We start from the raw sequence: 22,158 nt of genomic DNA, 5'->3' as shown, positions 1-22,158 counted from the left end.
CCTGCTTTGCATGCAGAAGGCTGCAGGCTGAATCCCCAGCATTTCCAGGTAGGGCAAGGAAAGAATCCTGCCTGAAACCCTGGAGAGCCACTGCTGCCAGTCAGTGTCGACAATACTGGGCTAGATGGGCCCAGGGTCTGACTCAGTATAGGGCAGCTTCCGATGGTCCTATCCCTCTGCCCAAAAGCATTTCCCCATCAGAAAATTAATTGTACCCAATTTCTCCACAATTTGTTTTCTCCTGGGCTTTCCCCCCGGCCCGCAGAACTCTCCCCCCCCCCCCACACACACACTTTTTCTCATTCAGAGGTGGGAAGACGAAGGTAGCGTAATTCCTAAGAAGGACAGCTAGCTAGTCAAGAGTGCCCCACCCACCTTCCACTATCCTTGCCCACACGGAGTAGGCATCTGTGCAATGCTCAAGGTCTCATCAAGGAGGACCAGGCAGGGAGCAAATCCTGCACTCCTCCATTTGTACACTTGTCAGCCTCCAGCCACTCAACCACCATCTTAAGGGAAAACAGTCCAGTACAAATCAATGCACATGTTGCTGTTAGGAAAGGCAGTTTGCTGAACTCTGTGCAGTATGGAAGGATCTGTTACCAGCTCTCACCATGTTGATAAATAAAAGCTCCAGAGCAATTATTTTTAATAGTTCAGGGGTAGGGGGATGCTATCTTGTTTCTATAGAGCCAAATCTGAAATTCTCCCCACTCCATGCCTTGGTTAAGGGTGGAAAAGCTTGGATGCTGTGGTGAAGCCAGCTAATGTGCACTTAACTGGGGCATGCTGGCTGGGGGATGCTGGGAGTTGTAGGACTTCTTTCTGTCTAAACATGCATAGGATTGTGCATTTAGCTGACTAATTCTGAGTTTTAACAGTGCAATCCTATCTTAGAATCATAGAATAGTAGGGTTGGAAGGGGTCTACAAGACCATCGAGTCCAACCCCCTGCTCAATGCAGGAATCCAAGTCAGAGCATCCCTGACAGGTGGCTGTCCAGCCTTGTCTTGAAGGCCTCCAGTGTGGGAGAGCCCACCGCCTCCCTAGGGAACGGGTTCCACTGTCACCTTGCTCTAACAGTCAGGAAGTTTTTCCTGATATTCAGCTGGAATCTGGCTTCCTGTAACTTGAGCCCATGATCCCGTGTCCAGTATCCTATGCACATATTGAATGCAAGGGAATATACTTCTGAGTAAATGACTGCACTATAAATCTGCATAATTTTAATTAGGAACAGAACCACAGTTTTGGGAGAGACAGAGAGAGAAAGCACACTTTGTTTTTGGATTATGCATGTAGGTGTCACATCAGGTCACCAACTGAAAATGTCCGTTACATCCTCTATGTGGGAGAAAATGAAGAAAGGGTGGAAGGCCTCTTTTAAGATGTTACCGCTTGCCACCTGCACATTTTATATGTATTTACATTGTGTCGGAAGAGGCTGATGGAGTGCCTCTCTGGACACAAACCTACCCGTACACTACGCTCAACATCTAAGGTCCTCCTCCAGGTGCCAACTCTGAGGGGAGCTTGGAAGACAGCAACAAGGGAGAGGGCCTTCTCAGTGGTGGCCCCCCAGTTGTGGAATGATCTCCCTGATGTAGCCCCCCCAGCGCCGACATTGTTACCTTTTCTGTGCTGGGTTAAGACCTTTCTCTTCTCCAAGGAATTTGGCAGCATATGATGAGTTTTAATCAATCCCGGATTTGTCTTATGGTTATGCTTGATTGCTTGAAGTTGTTTTTAAATATATGCTGTCTTTGTGTTTATCATCTGTTTGTGTGTTTTTAGTGTAAATGGCTTTTAACCTCTGTATACTCTATTTTTAATGTTTTAAATCTTTGTAAACTACACAGAGGGCTTTGGTTATGAGCCTGCATAGAATGTAAAGAATAAGAATAAGAATATATATATTTTTTAAAAAATTAAAAAACGTTTTCCCCCTGTTGATCAGTAACACCATTGTAGTTGATCAAAAGGCTTGTAAGCCAGTATGGCGTAGTGGCTAGAGAGTTGGACTGGGACTTGGGAGATCCGGGTTCTAGTCCCCTCTCAGCCATGAAGCTCACTGGGTGACTTTAGGCCAGTCGCTGCCTCTCAGCCTAACCTACCTCACAGGGTTGTTGTGAGGATAAAATGGAGAGGAGGACGATTATGTATGCCACCTTTGGTTCCTTGGAAGATGGGAAAAGGCAGGATATAAATGTAATATAAAGAAATCCATAGAAAGTTGGAATGTCGGACCTTGCTGCAATGTGGAATATTCCTGTTCAGCGCTCCAGCCAACTAGGCAGGCAGGCAGCCATGCCCTCCGCCACGATATACTATTCCACTTCCCCTTCCTTCTGGTTTTCTGTCATCCCCACAGCCCTCAACATTTATTCAGCATCTCCTGGCACTGAGCATGTTCCAACGTCATCGAGCTGTTTGGGGTTTCCAACCTCCCTTTGCACTTCTACAAACTTTGGGGTCCTGCCCTGCCCTGCGCCTGCTCCCTCCCGCTTGTGCATGGATGGTGATGTTTTGGCTACATCAGGACCAACAGGAAGTGTTGAGAATAGCATTGAGTGTGTTATATAAATGAGTGATAGCAGCTGCATGCTACATCGTGACCTCGACTCTTGCGTCTCCGTTTCTGGGACGTGATTCACTGATAAGCAAGGGCTGCCTGACACAGCCCGTTTGTGCCTGAAGCCATGGGAGTGGCTTCTCCAGTCAGTGCGCTGCAGTGGTGAGGACGTCTGTGCAACAGCCGAACAGACCTCGCGGACTTTCCAAAATGGCAGAATTAAACACACCCAGAGAACACTGCAGCGACAGTGTGGCCAGGGCCCCTGGTATCGTCTCATCTTGGGGGACACAAGGAGAGCCCTGCTGGATCAGACCAGAGGTCCAGCTAGCCCAGATTCCGTTTGCAAGAGTGGCCAGCCAAAAGCTCACCAGCACAAACGGAACAGCCCTCCCTCACTGGTCCCCCTCCAGCAAGCCATCGTCAGAGATGCACTGCTTCCAAACATGGAGGCTGGATTCAGCCAGGGCTGTTGAGCCTCTTTCAGCCCAAAGTCCAAATTCAATTTCAGAGAAGCTCTCGGGGGCTGCATTCCAGTGGTGGGCAGGGCCAAAGGCAAAAGGGGCAGAGCCAAAAATACTGGCATATTTTAGATTAAGCCTCTGGCTGCCAGTAACTCAGCCTTGGGAGAGGCATTGTAGCTTCTTAGAGTGGAGGGGGGGAACAGTGCAAAGGCCAGCAAACCACCAAATGTAGTCGGAGGAAGGGGCCTTTGGGGAATGCCAGGGGGCCAGATTGTGACAGAAACAGAACATTTTCTGCTCTTAGGGAGGATGCTGACTGGTTGGCTTTACCTGGGGAGGCGGAGGGCTCTCCCACGCTGGAGGCATTCAAGACAAGGCTGGGCAGCCATCTGCCAGGGATGCTCTGACTTGGAGTCCTGCATTGAGCAGGGGGCTGGACTCGACGGCCTTGCAGGCCCCTTCCATCCCTACTAATCTATGATTCTACGATCCAAGGCCAGGACGCTGTTCAAAATGCTAACTAGGTCAAATGCAGCAGTCGCTGAGGCAGTGCTGGCTCCCGGCTTTGGAGGGCCTGTGGACAAGGCACTCCCCGTATGGGCCCCCTCCCTCACCGAGCCCACCTCTTCGCCTCCAGGGCCACCAGCTGCTCTTCCTCCACCTCCTCCTTTCTCATCTTCGCCACCCCTGACTTGCTTGACAGGCAGAGGGCTGCTGAGCGAGGAGGCCATGGCACCTGCTGTTCCTCCTGCTCACCACTGCCGTTGTCTGGACCAGGGCGAGAGGCACGTGAAGAAGCAGGTCGCAACGGGGAAGAGGAGGAAGGACGCCAGGGAGCTTTTGTCAGTGGGGCCCTGCTGGGGCTGGGTCCTCATCACGTGCCCAACCATGCCTACCCTCAACATCGGGTCTGCCCCGAGATCAGCACCCCTCTGTCAGGGATGCTGCAACTTGGAGTCCTGCACTGAGCAGGGGGTTGGACTTGATGGTCATATAGGCCCCTTGCAACCCTACTGTTCTAGGATTCTAGGATTCTGTGTTGGCTCCATGAGTTTCCTGGGGCGGATCAGGCTTAATTTGTTCCTCTGGGAAGAAAAATGGCAATGATATTTTAGTCACAGCCCCTGTATTCACATCACCTCCTTCCAGACCAGTACAAAATGAGGGATCCAGTAACACGAGAACACTGAAGTGGATGGGCAGTAGACACGAGACTGACTAGCAAAAAATTACTCCATATCACAACACATAATTGATTGAGAGGATGTGTTATCACAAGGTTGCCACTGTAAACTTGAAAGGCAGCTAAGAAATGATAGACAGACAGACAGGAATGACCATGGCCTTAGATGGCTTTAAAAGAGGTGTATATACATTTTGGAAGGAGGGAATCTATCAATGGCTACTAGTCACGTTGCTTCCTGAGATTTCCACTCAACTTTTGAACTTCCAGACTTCCAGCTTTGGAACTTTTTATGCATAAGGATGTAGGACGCTGCCTTAGACCAAACCAGACTTCAGCATTGTCTGTTTTGACATGCAGTCGCTCACCAGGGCTTCAGACAAACACCTTTCCTAGACCAGGAGATGCTAGGGACTGAACCCAGGATCTTCCACATGAAAAAATGTGTTCTATCACAAAGCTCTGGCGAGGCTATTCCCCCAAATGCCTTAAGACGTGGCCTCTCTTTGTCCCAGTGCTTGACTGGGAATTGAACCCCGGACCGCTCACATCCTAAAGATACATTGTTTCATGCAAGGTTCATAAAGACCTGGGTATTAAGAACAGGAAGTGCTACTTTGAATGACTGTTGGAAGTAGAGCTCCTTGCAGGGTGTCTTGGTTCATTGGGAGGGAGGGATGCTTGTCCTACAAAACATACCAGAAATTGGAAGAGAGGTGTGTGGGAAAGACACCATCAATGCAATGGAGGCAGGGTGTGAGTGGGAAAGGAAGTTCCTGTCCCAGATAATGGGCTGCAAGTTTCAGTACCTGCGTGTGCATTTTGGCACAGAATGGCTATTACATTGGAAAACACGGAGTCCAAGGAAGACACAACAGCAGTGTGACACACTTTCTGCCTGCTACCAGCTTGCAGCTGGTTTCCATGTGGCACTTAACTAGGGAGGTGTGGCTAAATGGAAATACATCAAGCAAGGGCCAAAGCTATCTGGCACCGAGAAGACTGGACTCCTGCCACCCAGGAAAACCCTGTGCAGAATTGGGTACATCTGCATAAATGTGCTTACATTTGGTACATTGCATTCTATTTCTAAGATTTTGAAGGAACTTTGAATTTGGTAGCAGGGATAGGGAGAAAAAAGGAGGGAACGGGGCTCATCAGGCTTACACCCTAGACTGACATTGAGCATGAGGTCACAGCTAAATCATGTACTGCGGCAGCAAGCTCTAAATGCTCAACATCATGATTATACAACAGAGTAAGAACATTTGGTGGGTAGACATTGCGGGGGTGAAAGTGATATTTATACCAAGCTGATGCCAGCTTGTTTCTAGAACAATTAAAAAACCGTATAATTATGAATTATAGGGTTTCATGATTATGAATCAAGAAGCATTACAATGATAATCTAATTTATATTCTGGAAGCTTGGGTAGGTTACTTCATGAAAAGTTCTTGTTCAACATGAAATCATAGAATCATAGAATAGTAGGGTTGGAAGGGGCCTATAAGACCATCGCGTCCAACCCCCTGCTCAATGCAGGAATCCAAGTCAGAGCATCCCTGGCAGGTGGCTGTCCAGCCTCGTCTTGAATGCCTCCAGTGTGGGAGAGCCCACCACCTCCCAAGGTCATTGGTTCCATTGTCATATTGCTCTAACAGTCAGGAAGCTTTTCCTGATGTTCAGCTGGAATCTGGCTTCCTGTCATTTGAGCCCATTGTTCCATGTCCTGAACTCTGGGATGATGGAGAAGAGATCCTGGCCTTCCTCTCTGTGACAGCCTTCCAAGTCCTTGAAGAGCACTATCATATCTCCCCTCAGTCTTCTCTTCTCAAGGCTAAACATGCCCAGTTCTTTCAGTCTCTCTTCATAGGGCCTTGTTTCCAGTCCCCTGATCATCTTCGTTGCCCTCCTCTGAACCCCCTCCAGTTTGTCTGCATCCATCTTAAAATGTGGTGCCCAGAACATGACAATGACAAGATTGTTAAAAAAAAGAAATCACGAATACAAAATGAGACGCAGCATTTGATCAAACTCGATTTGATAAATGTAGAATCACAGATACAATTTGGCTTCTAGCTGATCTGATTGCGTGCTGCCTCCTTTACCACTGCATTCATAGCTCAGTGGTAAAGTGCATACTTTCAGTCCTTCACATCTCTGACAGGTAACACCTCCCTGTGCTTGAGAGCCAGTGCATATATTGGGGCTATTTATTTACTTCTTTATCCCACGTTTCAGACAATTATTATCTCCCAAATCAGCTCACATCAGAGGGGGGGGGGGGCCCTGCCATCAGACTCAGAAACTAAGAAAATAAGAAGAGTCCTGAGGCTGGATTAGACCAAGGGTCCATCTAGTCCAGCATTCTGTTCACACAGTGGCCAACCAACGAGCTGTTGACCACGAACCCACAAACAGGGCATGAGCGCAACAGCACCCTCCAACCTATGTTCCCCAGCAACTGGTGTACATAGGCTTTCTGCCTCTGGTATTGGAGGTAGCACATAGCCATCAGTACTAGTAGCCATTGATAGCCTTTTCCTCCAGGAATTTGTCCAGCCCCCTTTTAAAGCCATCCGAATTGGTGGCCATCACTACACCCTGTGGTAGCGAGTTCCATAGTTTGACTATGCGCTGTATGAAGAAGTCCTTCCTTTTATCTGTCCTGAATCTCCCACCAACTAAAACACAAGGGAGGGGGAGCAGAGCAAAAAGGGAAGCAGAGGGAGATCAGATTTTCAAGGCCAGGACAATAAGCGGGCATTGAAATGCACTTTGGGCCGGGCTGATCTTCCCTTGCTGGTGTTCCTGCTCAAACAGCAGTTCACTTGGCAGCTCTTTTTGCTTTGGCTGACAGATGGGGCCCAAGCGTTCTTCCCCTCTCCTTCCGCAACTCTCAGTTGGAGCAGAGTGTCCTTTCTGGCAGGGAAGTGGAAGCGAGCCCCGTGCAATTGCCCCTTCTCTGGGGTCTGCTGTAACACAAGGCCACTTCCTGGGGTCCCATGTTGAGGAGAAGCATCCAAAGAATGTTGAGGGAAGAGCCTGGATAAGCCTATCAGACCATTGCACAAATCCTGCATCAAGACCCAAGGTGAGTCCACTGCTGACAAGAATGTCAGCATCTGGTCCACGGAAGGCATGGGTGGATCTTACCGAAAAGCACCTACACAGCCTGGGCTTGCTGAGTGTGTCATCCCAATGAGCAGATCACCCCTGGGCCAGAAGGAGCCACAACGATAACCAGCTCCCCTCCCCTGCCTCCATTTGTCAAACACAATCACAGGCCATGAAACAGAGATTGCCCACACTCAAAAATGTACTTTGCCCCAATGAATTCCACACACACACACACACACACACACACACCCTGGTGTCACCACTGAATGTAATCCAGATTTATCACCCCACAAATGGAAAGCAAGAGTGCACGCTCCCTTCATGGTCCAATCCAGCAAAATGCACTGGCCAAGGTGGCTGCCAGCAGCCCCACGTTGCTGAGCCACACACTGGCTGCACTGTTCCCGTTGCAGAAGTCCGTCTGGCAGCAGGAGGTGGAGATGCCATGCTGGTTGGTCTCAGTGCACTCCAGCATGCACATCTTGGAGACATGTGCCGGGCTTGAAGAACCTGGATCAACACAGAGAGAAGAAAAAGACCCACCCATCACTGAATCTCTCCCCTGGTTCCTCTCATCCTATCTCCTAATCAACACCAGGCTATGCTTGGGTTTGTATCCTCATTTGATAATGGAGGCAGGTTTATAAGTTCTTGGCAGGAGAACCAGCCTCACCCAGAAGACTTCATCAGCATACCTGTAACATTCCGTCCGCATCTTAGCACACATTCCAACTGCCCCTGTTTACCAAGGACAGAGCCTGTTTTCTGACCATTATCCAAATTCTGCCTTTGGGGTTGATTTTGGGAGATGCCTTTGCCTTTAAAAAAACATTGGTGTTCATGTCTAGGGACTGGAACAGCCATATCTGAGAGTTCAGCTCCCTCCATTTATTTTATGCGGGGCTGGTCTTCTGATTGCGTCAGGAGGGTGCACCTCATCTTGGAAGGGCCCACAAATGCTTGATTTTTTAAAACTGAAGTTGCCATTTTTAAAATAATTAACTTGCTGCAACAACAAAAACTCATGCAGAGTGTCCTCTTCTATTCAGTCCAGCTGAAGGGTTCCTAATGCTACCCATTGTACAGGTATTCTGTCTTTTCCTCCTTAAAGGATCTTTTCTGGAAAGAACAAGAGATGGGAGAAACTGGGAAAACAATTGGAGATGTCATCTGAATGCTCTGTAAAATTCTGTGCAGGGCGAGGCACAGTAAAAGCCTTGTCCAGAAACACCTCAAAAAGCAACAAAGGTACGGGAGGTACAAAAGGTTATAGAATTCGCAACCATTATATTGGGTTTGTTGAATTTATGTTCTGTTTTATTTTCTGTGTTTGGACTTTTTAAAAGGCTGTTGAACCACGTTGGCATCCTTTTGGACGTGTTTGTGCTTTTCCCAATCCCTGGCATACATTTGATTCAAGCCTCTATTTATAGTTGCTTTTAAGTAACCAACAGGGAAGCTTATTAACTATAACAATAGAAAATATAACACTGGATGAAGACATGCTCTGTATCACTTTCTCTGCATGTGCAAAATGAGTTCGTGCTTTTTTTATTATGGTACTGTCTCCTGAGAAACCTGTACGAGAGTCAAGAAGCAACAGTAAGAACCAGACATGGAACAACCGATTGGTTCAAAATTGGGAAAGGAGTACGACAAGGCTGCATATTGTCACCCTGCTTATTTAACTTATATGCAGAGTACATCATGAGAAATGCCGGGTTGGATGAATCAGAGGTCGGAATTAAGATTGCCGGGAGAATTATCAACAACCTCCGATATGCAGACGATACCACCCTAATGGCAGAAAGCGAAGAGGATCTCAAGAGCCTCTTGTTGAGGGTGAAAGAGGAGAGTGCAAAAGCTGGTTTGAAACTCAGCATTAAAAAAACTAAGATCATGTCATCTGGCCCTATCACTTCCTGGCATATAGAAGGGGAAGAAATGGAAGCAGTGACAGATTTTACTTTCTTGGGCTCCAAGATCACTGCAGACGGTGACTGTAGCCATGAAATTAAAAGATGCTTGCTCCTTGGGAGGAAAGCTATGGCAAACCTAGGCAGCATAGTAAGAAGCAGAGACATCACCTTGCCGACAAAGGTCCGTCTAATCAAAGCTATGGTTTTCCCAGTAGTAATGTATGGCTGTGAGAGCTGGACTATAAGGAAGGCTGAGCGCCGAAGAATTGATGCTTTCGAACTGTGGTGCTGGAGAAGACTCTTACGAGTCCCCTGGACTGCAAGGAGGTCAAATCAGTCCATCCTAAAGGAAATCAACCCTGACTGCTCATTGGAAGGACAGATAATGAAGCTGAAGCTCCAATATTTTGGCCACCTAATGCGAAGAGAAAACTCCCTGGAAAAGACCCTGATGCTGGGAAAGACTGAAGGCAAAAGGAGAAGGGGATGGCAGAGGATGAGATGGCTAGATAGCATCACGGATGCAATGAATATGAACTTGAGCACGCTCCGGGAGAGAGCGCAGGACAGGAAGGCCTGGCGTGCTATGGTCCATGGGGTCACGAAGAGTCGGACACGACTGAACGACTGAACAACAACAACAACTGGGAAGGTTTAAAATCACATGCATTGGCCAATTGCGTCTGTTATTAATTCTCATTTAGCACTCTAATAATAGGCCCAGGTCTGCTTAAAGAACGTTGGCGACTTTTCTCAAGAGATGACTTGATGGTGATGATTTAAATGAAGAGTGCACCAATGAGACAGTGACAGGAAATGTAACACATTACAAAATGGCCAACTAACCTTGCTTTGCCTCTCCTTTGTAATGCTTTTGTTTTCTGCCACCAGCTATGTCTGATTCACACCTTTAGCTGGTGAAGTTACTGACCCAGTTTGCATGGTCAAAACGTGTGGTACATGCCAGGTGAGTTTTGTTGTTGGGTTATATTGTTGTTTAACCCTCACATAACCCACTGTCCCTGGGTTCAGATGACATGACAAGCTGTGGCCTGGGCTTGAAAATGCGAAACGGCCACCCACATGCCCTACAACCCACTGTGGCTTCAATAAGCCATGATGGGCTGTTTGATCATGGGATCCAGCTATATGTTTGCATGCTTTTTTAAACATCTCCATCACCTTCCCAGGTTGTATATTATGCCTGGGATGGATGTCAACATAACATTCAAGACAGCATACATTTAAAACTTTGAATTTACAACACAGCAAGATAAAGCAATGGCAAAAGGTAACACCCCTGCAATAAGGCAATTTTGTGAATTATTGGCAACCAAGGAAAGCAATTTCCTCCAAATTGATCCAAGTTTGTTCAGTTTTTCTAAACAATTCAGCATGCGCCTTGCTGGAGCATGCCTTTGTTTATGGGCTGATAAAAGTACAGTTTCGGGATAGGAGAGAGAAAAAGAAAGGATGTTTTTCTCCCCCCCCCCCAAATACTAGAACATTCAATTAAAACGATAAAGCAGTAGATTCAAGATGAAAAAGAGTATTTTTGGCGGACAATGCATAATTCACATGTAGCTGACTTCCCCATCCAGGGGGGAGTCTGCACGAGCCATTTACTGCGAGTTTGCTGTGTTTGGAGGTCATCTGGAGCACATGACATGGTGGCCATCTTGCAGCCATCCCAGAGATTTTTGCAGACAAAACAGTTTTTCTGAGAATACTTTTAGTCTGAATTCTTTTCCTTAATTCGGCTTGTCTGAGCTTCTGTTGCAGTGCGTGCCAACCCTTCGCATTTACTTCAGCACGATAGCCCTGCCCAGGGGTGAGCATTTCACTTGGCCATGAGCTCACTGACCCTGGTCAAGGGGTGTTCCCCCAATGTTTCCCCTCCCTGTGTTTCCCCGATGTTTCTGCCATTTTGCAGCTGGCCATTCAGGAGCTCTGGGCTACCACATGGTATTTACTTTGCCTTGCCTACCACTAACCTCTGGTGGCCATCCCCCTGAAAGCATAGGTGTGCTCTGCAGCCGCTACCTTAAAAAAAAATCCCCTTAAAAGCACAGTGTCGAAATAGCACATTGCTGCTCCATCATGAACCCGAAATAAGCACTCCAGTTTCCCCAACCACAGCTGCCTGGGGGGAAGTGGAGTTATTTACAAGTGGGGTATGGGGTGGGTGGACATATGGTAAAAAAGGTGGGGAGACCAATGAGTGAGGCTTGTTTCCCACCACTGTCAAGGCTCCTGGCTGCTACTACATTATGAATGTTCCTGTAAACCAGAAAGAATGTTACTGCGATAAAGCGGAGATGGGATTTTACATGATAGCTGAGAAACTACAGAACATCAAAGAACCCGTCATATTACTGCAGTAGTGGTAATCAATCACTTTAGTTAGCCTGGGTTCAATCTTTAACATCCCCCCACCCTTTCTTTGCATTGTCAGTCAGAAGTGAGAAATAAATCTCACTCCCCTGCAGTGAAAGGGTTAAAGGCTAACCGTAGTGACTCACCCTAAAGCGCTCTTTCACTTCTCCCATGCTCTCTTAGATCTGATTTGAAGACTTCTTTGTGAACTCAGTCCTCCAGAGCTCCCCCACCTCACCCCAATTTCACCGCATCCCAGCAATCTGCTTCAAATTCAGTCTTCAAATTCAGATTTCAGCTTGCCCACTTTGGAAGGGATTCTCCTCCTCCTCCTCCTCAAATGTTCTGCTTTTTGTTTCTCAGAAGTCCTGTGGGAGAAGTTGGCTGCAATTCTAAACCCACTTACAGGTGAGGAAGAGAGTAGAGAGTAGAGTAGAGAGTAGAGAGGCATAGGATTGCAACGTTCCCCATTTCTAGCCCCCCACTCCAATTTCACCACATCCCAGCAATCTGCTGTGGAGTTATTGTTCCCCACCCCATTCTTCCCCCTGTATTCACTTTTGCCTACTGCTTTTTTGCTACTACCACCACCCCTTTCTCCCTTTCTCCTTCCCCCTGCTGGCAATGAGAAGGCAAGAGCATTATTGTGATAAAGCGATAAAGAGGAGAAGTGATTTTACGTAACAGAGAAACTACAGAACATCAAAGAAGCACAACGTTGCAATCTGGATCTAAGAGAGCATCTATCTAACATCTATCTATCTATCTATCTATCTATCTATCTAACATCTATCTATCTAACATCTATCTATCTATCTATCTATCTAACATCTATCTATCTAACATCTATCTAGCATCTATCTATTTTACGTAACAGAGAAACTACAGAACATCAAAGAAGCACAACGTTGCAATCTGGATCTAAGAGAGCATCTATCTAAGACAGCATCCAGAGAAGAGAAAGAGCGTTTTAGGGTGAGTTACTGTGGTTAGCCTTTAACCATTTCACTGCAGGGGAGTGAGATTTATTTCTTACTTCTGAGTAAACATGCACAGAAGTGGGGGGGGGGACTGTTAAAAATTGAAAGCAGGCTACCTAAAGTGATTGAGTGTCCCCACTAATGCAATAATGTGAGGGGTCGCTGCTGCGCATTTAGTCCTGCTGCTATTGTGGTTTTAGAGGGAAAATGGTTTTTTTAAAAAAAATTGGGTGGGGAGGGTTGGACATAGGTTGTGGAGGGTAGGGACGCTAACACACACATTGGCCAGAGAAAGCAGAAGGGGCGGAACAAGGTGAGAGTTGGGGTGAGGGAACAGACTCTCTAAATGATGACATGGACAAGATGCCACCCAGTAGCCATCCAAACAATCCACAGTAAACTGCGTGTGACCTGCCAAGAGCCCCAGGCTGGGTTTGGGATAATCCGGGTTTTCGACCCCCACGTGTCCCCAGACAGAGCAGATTCGATTCCAGTAAAAACTGCAACAAAGTGTAGAGCAAACTGAACCCGTTGCTGTGGAGATTCCCCTCTAGTGCCCCTCAGATATTTAGGACTTCAACTCCCATCAGTCCCAGCCAGCATGGCCAATGGTCAGGAATGATGGGAGCTGCAGTCCAAAACATCTGGAGGGAACCAGGCTGGGGAAGGCTGACATATGGTATGTGGTGATGGGCTGGCCAGTGAGTTAGATGGCTTTAAAAGGAGACAAGGCAAGTCCATGTGACATAGATGTATCAATGGAACCTCCATGTTCAGGGGCACTAGGCTATGAAATATTACTTCCTGGGGGACAATAACAGGAGACAACAATTGTCTTTATGCTCCACTTGTGGGTTTTCAAACATATCTTCCTGGCCACTCTCAGTGGAAAGGAGGCTGCTGGGACAGAGATGGATTTTTGGTCTGATCCAGCAAGGATCTCTTGTGTCCTTATTTTCAAAATTCTTAGACCTTTCCCCAAGATGTGCCCAAATCAACACATATGCAACACAAGATTCACAATCCTGCTGCTGCCTGGCCAAGCACTTACCAATCTCGAATGCCCCCACAATCGTCATGCAGTACTTGTCTGACTCGGAACAGACCATGGGTGTCATGCAACGGTCATTGCTGGGTTGGGCAGTACATGAGTAGCATTTCAGCGAGAGCGCTAAAGGAGGAAGCACAGCCAGGTGAATTGATGAAAGGGCCCACCGTAGAGCTTTCCTAACAGAAAAAATATATGGCTGTTCACTGCAAATCGTCACTTGGATTGACACTACTTTCCTGATCCAACCAGTAACATCCCAGCCATTCCACCCCCCCCCCCAAAGACCACCTCCATTGGGCTCCTCCCTCAATTGTCACCAACAGCCGCCAATCCAGCAGGCTGTAGCTGAGGGAGAGGAGATGCAGAGCCATTTCACCAGCCCTGCAGACCAAGTTCTCACCTTTGTCCAAAGACAGGACAGCAGCCAAAAGCATCGCTGGGAGAACCGTCATCTTCAACAACTTTCAGAAGCAACAGACAACTCCCCGGCAGAATATTTATGTATTTGATTTGTATCCCGCCTTTCTACCAAGTAAATGGCACTCAAGACGGCTATATATACCTTCTTGGGCTTTGGTGACCACAAAGGCTGGAGTTTTCAGGGCTGGAGCCTAAATTGGGATGCATCACTCCTCATAACAGCTTTACCTTTAAATAGCATTTAGGTGTCAGGGCAGCCATACCAGTGTTTAACTTCTACAAGAGGTGTGGAGGGACCAAGCACATCAGGAAATCGCCTCCAAGTCCATCCCACTAATCTTAGGAGTGGTTGATGGTTACTCATGAGTGACAGGAGCTCTGTGCGTGCTCAAAGGCACTAATTTTATTATTGTCGTGCTATTTCCAGCACTGAGCCCTAATCCTGGAAAGACGTGTTGGAGCTAGGCCCAGAATTAAGCCATGAGGTAGGCAGGAGAGGCAGAGAGGACGCTCAAGGCCCACGTTCACTCGAGATCCCCAACCCATGTCCAGAAGATTCCTTTCCTTCAGACAAACTTGGTTTTTTAACCTACTCCATTGCAGCTGGAGCGTGGGCAGTCAGTTGCCCAATTGCAGACAAGCAGTGATGCCCATGTGGATACTCTGGGAGGGTGGTAGCTGCTACAGGGTTCATGGCCACAGGTGGGTCCAAAAGGGGGAGCTCCCCAAATGCCATGATAGACCCAGCATCTTGGCAGCCTTCGCAAAGAAGCAGGAACAGGCTCCAGAAAGGCTGGTCAGCTGTTTTGTCTGTCTGTAGCTTATAGCTAGAAGAAAGGGAACCAAAGGCTCTCCATGTTTGACCTGTGTCTCCTCATGTTCTGCTGGGAAAGCTATGTACCAAAGAACAGCCCTGTCAGCAGTTTGTTCCAGAAACAGGCCATTCCAGCCTGTGAGTCATCTCAATGGAATGTTGATAGGTGCCTGGCCAGAGGTAGCTTCCTGCCTACGTGACAGAGTAGTTTTCTGTCTAACAGCGGTATTTTTCCGTTGAAAAACTGGCCTTTACTGCACAATCTAAAGGTGTGTACTGCCCTTGTTTGGGGCTGATTTCTCTTTGGGACTTCTGCCTCGCTCAAGCAATAAACAGCTGTATGATCCAGAGCTTACCCGTATCTAGTTGATTTATTGGACCCTCAGCTAGACAACGAACACGTGAGCATGTTCCGCTCTTACCACAATAGGGAGCCGAAACAGCTGACCAAATGACCATCTCTCTCTCTCTCCATTGCAGATACATTCCAGGCAGTCTGGGACAAAGAACTTTTACAAGCTCTTAAAATATATAATGCCCATGACTTAGCTTTGATCATCTCCAGGAACTTTGCAGTTTCCACCAAGGTTGTATGTGAGACACACACTCACACACACACACTGGCCCTGGTAAAATTCCACGAACGCAGCAGTGAAATTGCACTGGAAGCACCCAGAGAGAAAGAGACACTTCTCTCCTGTTGGTATGACTGAACAACTATCACCTAACAAAATGTATGAGAAAAACGGAACAGACAAATTCACCCAGGAACACGTATGTTTCATTGCATGCTTTGAGTAACAAAATGTGTCAATACACACTGTGGGCTCCTTCACACTGAGCTTTTATCCTGGGATTGAGATCGCTCCTTCACAGAAGTTTGTGGGCTCTTTACATGACGCCGTGATCATTCAAGACATCTCCTGCACTAAATGCCCTTTGTTCCATGTTTAAATAATTGCAGATAATGAGCTATCAAATTACCCCCTTGTGTTCCGCTTGAGTTCCCTCCGTGAAAAGAGGAAAAGTGGAAAGAAGAGGAGTGAGATCAATGAAAGATAATGGAAGACTCAGATACGGGGAGAAGGAGGGGGAAAGGAAGCACATGAAAGAGTGTGTCGTCATGATCCTGCATTTAAAATGGAAGCAGAAAGCCGTGTTTTAAATTCAGGTTTTTAGGCTGGTATAGAGATGCCCTGCGACTGTTCAGGAGAGCCTTGAGGATGTTCAGGGCATAAACCCACAAGAAAAAAGATCTCTTGCAGCCTGTGCAGAACTACACAGTCAGATGCAAGCATTTTTTCACACTTTGAAAGATACACCATCCCTAGAATTTCATCCAGCATAGATTCTGGAATTGAGATTAACCTGATCTGCAAGTATAGGAAGGAATGGGTTGCTTTCCTGGCATGGGAAAGTTCCAGGAAATGACCAAAAACTGCAACAATTGATTAATCATCCCATCTATGGCATATTTAAAACATCCTTGATTGTCAGTCTAAGACTTCCTCAAGAGCCTCTGAGGGACAAACAAGACATGTTCACATTTTTAAAAATGCAAATAATGGCTGCTGCAGGGGCTGGTTATTATGGGAATTGTAGCAGGCAGGGAAAAGGGCTTAACCCTTGTTCCCTTTGGTTCTACTACTCTCCTGAAGTGACTATTTGACTTGGTATCCATTGGGAATTTCTTCCAGGAGCAAATCAGCTGCTACAAAGAAGGTTTTCAGGAATGCAGCAGGTGACAGATGTGTTAAACTCCTCCTCTCCTCCAGATGCTCTTATCTGCATTTTAAAAGACATTGAATCATTGGGTTGGAGGGGCCTACAAGACCATCGAGTCCAACCCCCTGCTCAATGCAGGAAGCCTGATTCCCAGGCGGTCTCCCATCCAAGTACTAACCAGGGCTGACCCTGCTTAGCTTCCAAGATCAGACGAGATCAGGCGCATCCAGCCCTCGTAGGTTAAGTGCAAAGAAGTATATGATGTCAGGTCCAATTTGGCCATATGGATGGAGGTTCAACAGCTTCTCTGCACAGCTTATGGCGGTATTGCTCTTAAGAGGTCTTTTAAACCGACTTTCTGCTAGTTCGATCCCCTCTTTGAGATAGCAGACTAAATCCATTCTTGCTTGACCCCACGCTGCTGAGCTGTGGTGCCCAGAAGTGAGCAGAAGATTCCAAATATTATTTCATTGGGATTTATTCCTGGCTTCCTTTGAATTCGCCGTCCTCAGAGTGCAGCAGCTCATGGGGAACAGGGTTTAGGTGAAGCACATTCCTAAGCGGCTTGACTCCATTTCAATCACACAGCAACTCCACTCTTTAACTAGGAACAACAACATTCCAAAGACAGCAATGGCCACAGGGCACCTTATGATGAGGCGGCCTGTAGGGCAAGCCAACACAGTGGAGGGTGGAGTGGGCAGAAGCCACCTGCCCTTGTTCTACAGGGAACACTCAGCCTAAAAAGGGAGGTCTCCGAATCTGCATCTCCCTACAATCTTGGAAGAGTGTCCGTGCGCTCCTACTAATTTCTGGTTGCTGTCCCCATTTTTGCTCTAGGGCGGGGATGGGGAACATCTGCCACTCCCAATGTTGGACTACAGTTCCCATAATCCCTGACCTGCTGGCCGGGGCTGACTGCAGTTGGAGCCCCAACAACATCTGGAGGGCCACAGGTGCCCCTCGCCTAGAGTCCAGGGGGATGCCTTGTTCTGCGCATGTTATTGCAGTGAGCTGCTAGCGTCTGGCATTCTTCAGGGTTCAGCTCTCTCAGGATTTCTAGAAGTTAAATCTCTGAACGGGGAGGGAGCAGAATGCAACTTGCATTCAGTGCACACACAGAAGGAAATGCATGTGCATGAAACACAGAGATGCCATGCCGTACACAGCGTTCCATGTCACTCACCCCAGCTGTTGTCCTGATAAGACAGAGACCCTATGGGTGGGTGGGGTTTGCCTATTCTGTTTGGGGTTGCTCTCCCTCTGAAGCAGGTATGCAGCTTCAGGGTGCTCCTGGATTCATCTTTGTCACTGGAGGCCCAGGTGACCTCAGCGGCCCGGAGTGCCCATTACCAAGCTCAGGTGGTGAGCCAATTACTCCCATTCCTGGATAGGGACAGCCTAGCCATGGCAATCCATGCACTGGCAACCTCATGATTCGACTACTGTAATGTGCTCTATATGGGGCTTGTACCTGGCTCGGAAGCTGCAGCTAGTGCTGAATGCAGCAGTGGGTGGCCCAGCTGTATTCATGTAACACCTTTGTTAAAAGCACTGCATCAGCTGCCTGTTAGCTACTGAGCCATGTTCAAGGTTATGTTGCTGATATTCAAAGCCCTTAATAACTTGGGAACAGGATGCCTACCCAGCTGACCTTGACAATCTTCAGAGGAGGTCTTGCTGGTCGTTCTGTGACCAATAGATGTCACCATGTACTATCTTGAAGCGGGACCTTTTTGGTGGTGGTGCACATGCTCTGGAAAACTTTCCCCCATGCAGTTTGGGAGGCAGAAAATGTGGTACATTCCAAACACCTGAAAACGCACTTGTTCACCCAGGACTTCTCTGGCTTGCAATTGCAGTTAATTTTATGCCGCTCCCACCGTACTGTTCTTTGTATTGTTTTGTATTGTTACTGTAGTTTGAAATTGTATTGGTGCTGTTGTTGTAACTGAAATTGTTTTTAGTAGTGTATATGTGTTTTTCAATATTTATATGTGAAGCACTTGGAGATTTTTTAATATTAAGTGGCGTACAAGTGTTATTAATAAATAAATAAATAAATAAATAAATAAATAAAATATTTTGAACTGCTGATTAGAGATTGTAGGACAATGAGGTCTTTCTTGGATATCTGTAACCCAAAGAACCACCTCCTTGTTGACTTTTAAATCAGTTGAGATAGCAGGCTGTTGCCAAGAAATGAATACAGCACAGAGCAAGAGCAAAAGTTTGGGTTTATGTTGTTACAACCCTATATGGTTCCGGCCCAGCCTATCTTAAGGAGCGCCTCCAGCAACACCAGACAGGCCGCTTAACAAGATCAGCCTCAGATGGCCTTCTCTCTGTCCCATCAGCCAGGACAGCTAGACTGGTGGGGACGAGGGAGAGGGCCTTCTCTGTGGTGGCCCCCACTCTGTGGAACTCCCTCCCTAGGGAACTCCGTCATGCCCCCTCTTTAATGAGCTTCCGTTGTGCATTAAAAACGTGGTTGTTCAGGCAGGCATTTGGGGTGGGTTAGGGTATTTAAAAAAAAAAATTATGGTAAAATTTTATTGTTTTAAATTGTTTTATGGTGGGTTGTACATCGCCCAGAGTGGCTGGGTGACCAGTCAGATGGGCGATTAATAAATTTAATAAATAAAATAAATAAATAAATTACAAGAAAGCAGCCTTGCAAATAAGCTCACAAAAGTTACTAGCAAGCAAGCCCCCCCAAGTACTAGCCTGCTGGGGGGTTGGCAGGCTAGTAAAGCAGCCCACCGCCTCTCTGTGCCAGGCACAGAGGAACATAGGAAGCTGCCTTATATTGGGTTGGACTATGGTCCATCTATCCCAGTATTGTCAACGCTGACTGGCAGAGGCTTGCCAGGTTTTCAGAAAGGGCTCATTCCCCTACCTGGAGGCACTGGGGATTAAACCTGGGATCAAAATAAAAAAAGGAACAGCTGAACCAATTGAATTCCCAGAGCATTTTGATGCGGGTTTTTATCAAGGGAAAAACTCTTAGAGACTCTTAGGCCACATCAACATGGCACCGATTTCATTGTTCGTTCCCTGGGAGCGGCACAGTATTAGTGCTGCAAGTTACCCACTGGGGCGGAAGATGGGAGGGTCAAAGCGGGCTTCCCAAGCCGGGAAGAGCAGAGCGCGCAGAGCTGGGGAGGAGGGTGCGCGGCCAGCATGTAGGGCTTGCTTGCGAGTCGACATTCATGGGCAGGCAGCCGCTGCCTCCGGAGACTGAGCCGGCGCTGAGAGCATGCCGTGCTGAGTACATGTTTGTGAAAATCATCCGCCCCGGGCCCCACCCTGTCTCAACTGCGCAGCTGCGAATCTGCCGGCATCCACCGTTTCTCAGCCGTGTCCCTTTGTAGCTGCACATCTCCACGCTCAAGCTCGACTACTTAAAAGTGAGAAGCAGAGACGTGGAACTGAAGGCCATGAATTACTACCCAGGAGACATGTTTGCCCCTCTGCTCTCCCCCCGCCCCCAGCTACGTTCCCTTCCACCAGTCGGCATGGCTTCCACCAGCCCGCTTCTTCATGCCTCTGAAACTGGAGCTGCGAAGAAGGGGGGGCATCACTGACGCTGCGATTCCAATCCGAGGGACAGACAGATCAACCCCCGCCCCGCAGTGAACCCGAAGCAAGTGAAGACTTCGCAGCAAATGGCCTCGGAGAAAACCCAGGTTTTTCCATGAAAATCATGATTGGGCTGCGAAGCCAGGGCTGCGTCATCTGTTGCAAAGATCTTCCCTTTGGAGTGGCACAGGGCAAATGGCTCACGTAGATGGGGCCTTAGCGTTTTTCCCTTGGTAAAGACCTGTGTCGAAATGCAATGGGAATTCAACTGGTGCAGCTGTTCCTTTTTTGATTTTGGTTTCAACCCTTACAGCTGTTTTTTTCTGATCCCTATTGGTACTGTTGCTTGCTTCTTTGGGGGATTAAACCTGGGACCTTCTCCATCCAAAACAGGTGCACTACCATTGCGGTGAGGCCCTTCCCAGAGGAGGGCAGGCTTCCCTCCTCTGGCAACCCGTTTGCTTTTTCTCCCTGGCACAGGAACAGGTGGGCCAGAACGTTCTGTGCCTCCTACACCAGTCCACTCGCTTGCCTGCATGCGATTCCTGCACGCAGCGTTTTTGTGTTTAAATTCAAGGCTCCAAGGAGTGACCTTTATTTTCATTTGGGAAATGCTGGTTACTACATGTCCCATTTCCCCTTGAAGGCCCCCCTCGTTGTGCCGAGCTTGTCTGCTGTTTTTCTGCAATCACTTGTCTGCCGCCGGTGGTAAGTTCAGATAATTGGTCCCAGATAATTATATGGTCCCAGATCATTGGAAAGAGATTGTCATCCACACTGATGATGGACACGGTTCAGAGTAGCAGCTTTGGAGGCTTGTGCTGCGCAGTGGATGTCTCCTTCTGTGAGGGTGAATGTCTTGGTCAACACGTGCCGGAATAGCACGAATCAGCAAATGCGGAGGCAAACAGCAACTCATAATGGAAGAACTTTGTAATACCATTCTTCCCATTTAAACTAGAACATAAGAAGCTAGGAAGAGCTGTGCAGGATCAAGCCAAAGGCCTCTCTGGTCCTGCATTCTGTTCCCACAGTGGCCAACCAGATGCATATGGGAAGCCTACAAGCAGGACATGAATGCAGCAGCAGAGCACGCTTCTGCTTGTCCCCCCCAGCAACTGGTGTTCAAGCACATACTGCCCCCGATACTGAAGTAGCATACAGCCGTCATAACTAGTAGCCACAGATAGCCCTCTCCTCCCCCATGAATTTGTCTAATCCCCTTTTAAAGACATCCAAGTTGGCAGCCATCACTACATCTTGGAGGAAGCTGCCTTTGAACCATGAAGCCAAGTGCAGGAAATCAGTGACAGGGGCTGGTCACGTTAATGATAAATCTTCACCGTGAGGCTCCAGTTTCACATTGCCTCTATTCCCCAATGCCCCCTCCCCCATGTGTGTATTAAATATTCAAACTAGTGCATTCCATGATCATCTCTTGGCGTGACTACTGCTACATTCTGCTCTCCACCCTTCTGTTGCCTCACTTCAGTCTCCCCATCTCTGTCCAGAATCATTCTAAGCCTAAGATGTGCCCCTCTTTAAAGCCCTTCCTGCCCACTCCAAGATCCAACACAACCTTGGCATTAGCTTCGAAGTCCTCCATAGCCTTGTCTCCTCCACCCCCATTATCTCTCTGCCTTTGCTCCTCCAGCTCCATCACCCTCAGCCGTCTGAAGGTCTCTTGCTCCTGTCGTTCTTCATGCCTGCAATTGTCTCCCAGAACACCTCTGTGACATGATGACACCACTCTTACTTCTTCCAAGTCCCTTCCCCAAACCCGACCTTTTCCTTGAAACCTTTGCCATAATTCCCTAGTCCCCATACCCTACTGTGACTAGTTCCCTTCCTCTGCTGCCCCCCGTGTGTTGCATTTTAGACTGCAAGCTCCTCAGGGCAGGGACCTCTTGTGCTATGTAAAGTGCAATGCAGACTGATGGCATAATAATAA

The 22,158-nt window shown here is 47.7% G+C and overlaps 1 protein-coding gene across 1 annotated transcript; it reads right to left on the bottom strand.

The window, feature by feature from the left end:
* Window positions 1-7,597: 7,597 nt before the first annotated feature.
* LOC146346505 (lymphocyte antigen 6E-like) lies at window positions 7,598-14,118 on the bottom strand. The gene is made up of 3 exons (XM_084851406.1): window positions 14,067-14,118; window positions 13,667-13,786; window positions 7,598-7,850 (listed from the first exon to the last, which is right to left on the bottom strand). Exons 1-3 carry the CDS (start codon window positions 14,116-14,118, stop codon window positions 7,660-7,662), a joined length of 363 nt encoding a protein of 120 aa, XP_084707532.1. The 3' UTR covers window positions 7,598-7,659.
* Between the last annotated feature and the right edge of the window lie 8,040 nt (window positions 14,119-22,158).

This window comes from Heloderma suspectum, chromosome 4 (assembly GCF_057233095.1).
Source record: "Heloderma suspectum isolate Gila_16-S chromosome 4, 16-S_ref, whole genome shotgun sequence".
Classification (NCBI taxonomy): Eukaryota; Metazoa; Chordata; class Lepidosauria; order Squamata; family Helodermatidae; genus Heloderma; species Heloderma suspectum.
This window is presented reverse-complemented; position numbering and strand designations above follow the sequence as displayed.

Coding starts and splice junctions, on each gene's coding strand:
- LOC146346505 (XM_084851406.1), bottom strand. CDS start 14,118: ATGACGGTTCTCCCAGCGATGCTTTTGGCTGCTGTCCTGTCTTTGGAC. Junction 13,787..14,066: donor TGTCCTGTCTTTGGACAAAG/GTGAGAACTTGG, acceptor TTCCTCCTTTAG/CGCTCTCGCTGAAATGCTAC. Junction 7,851..13,666: donor TGTGGGGGCATTCGAGATTG/GTAAGTGCTTGG, acceptor GTGTTGATCCAG/GTTCTTCAAGCCCGGCACAT.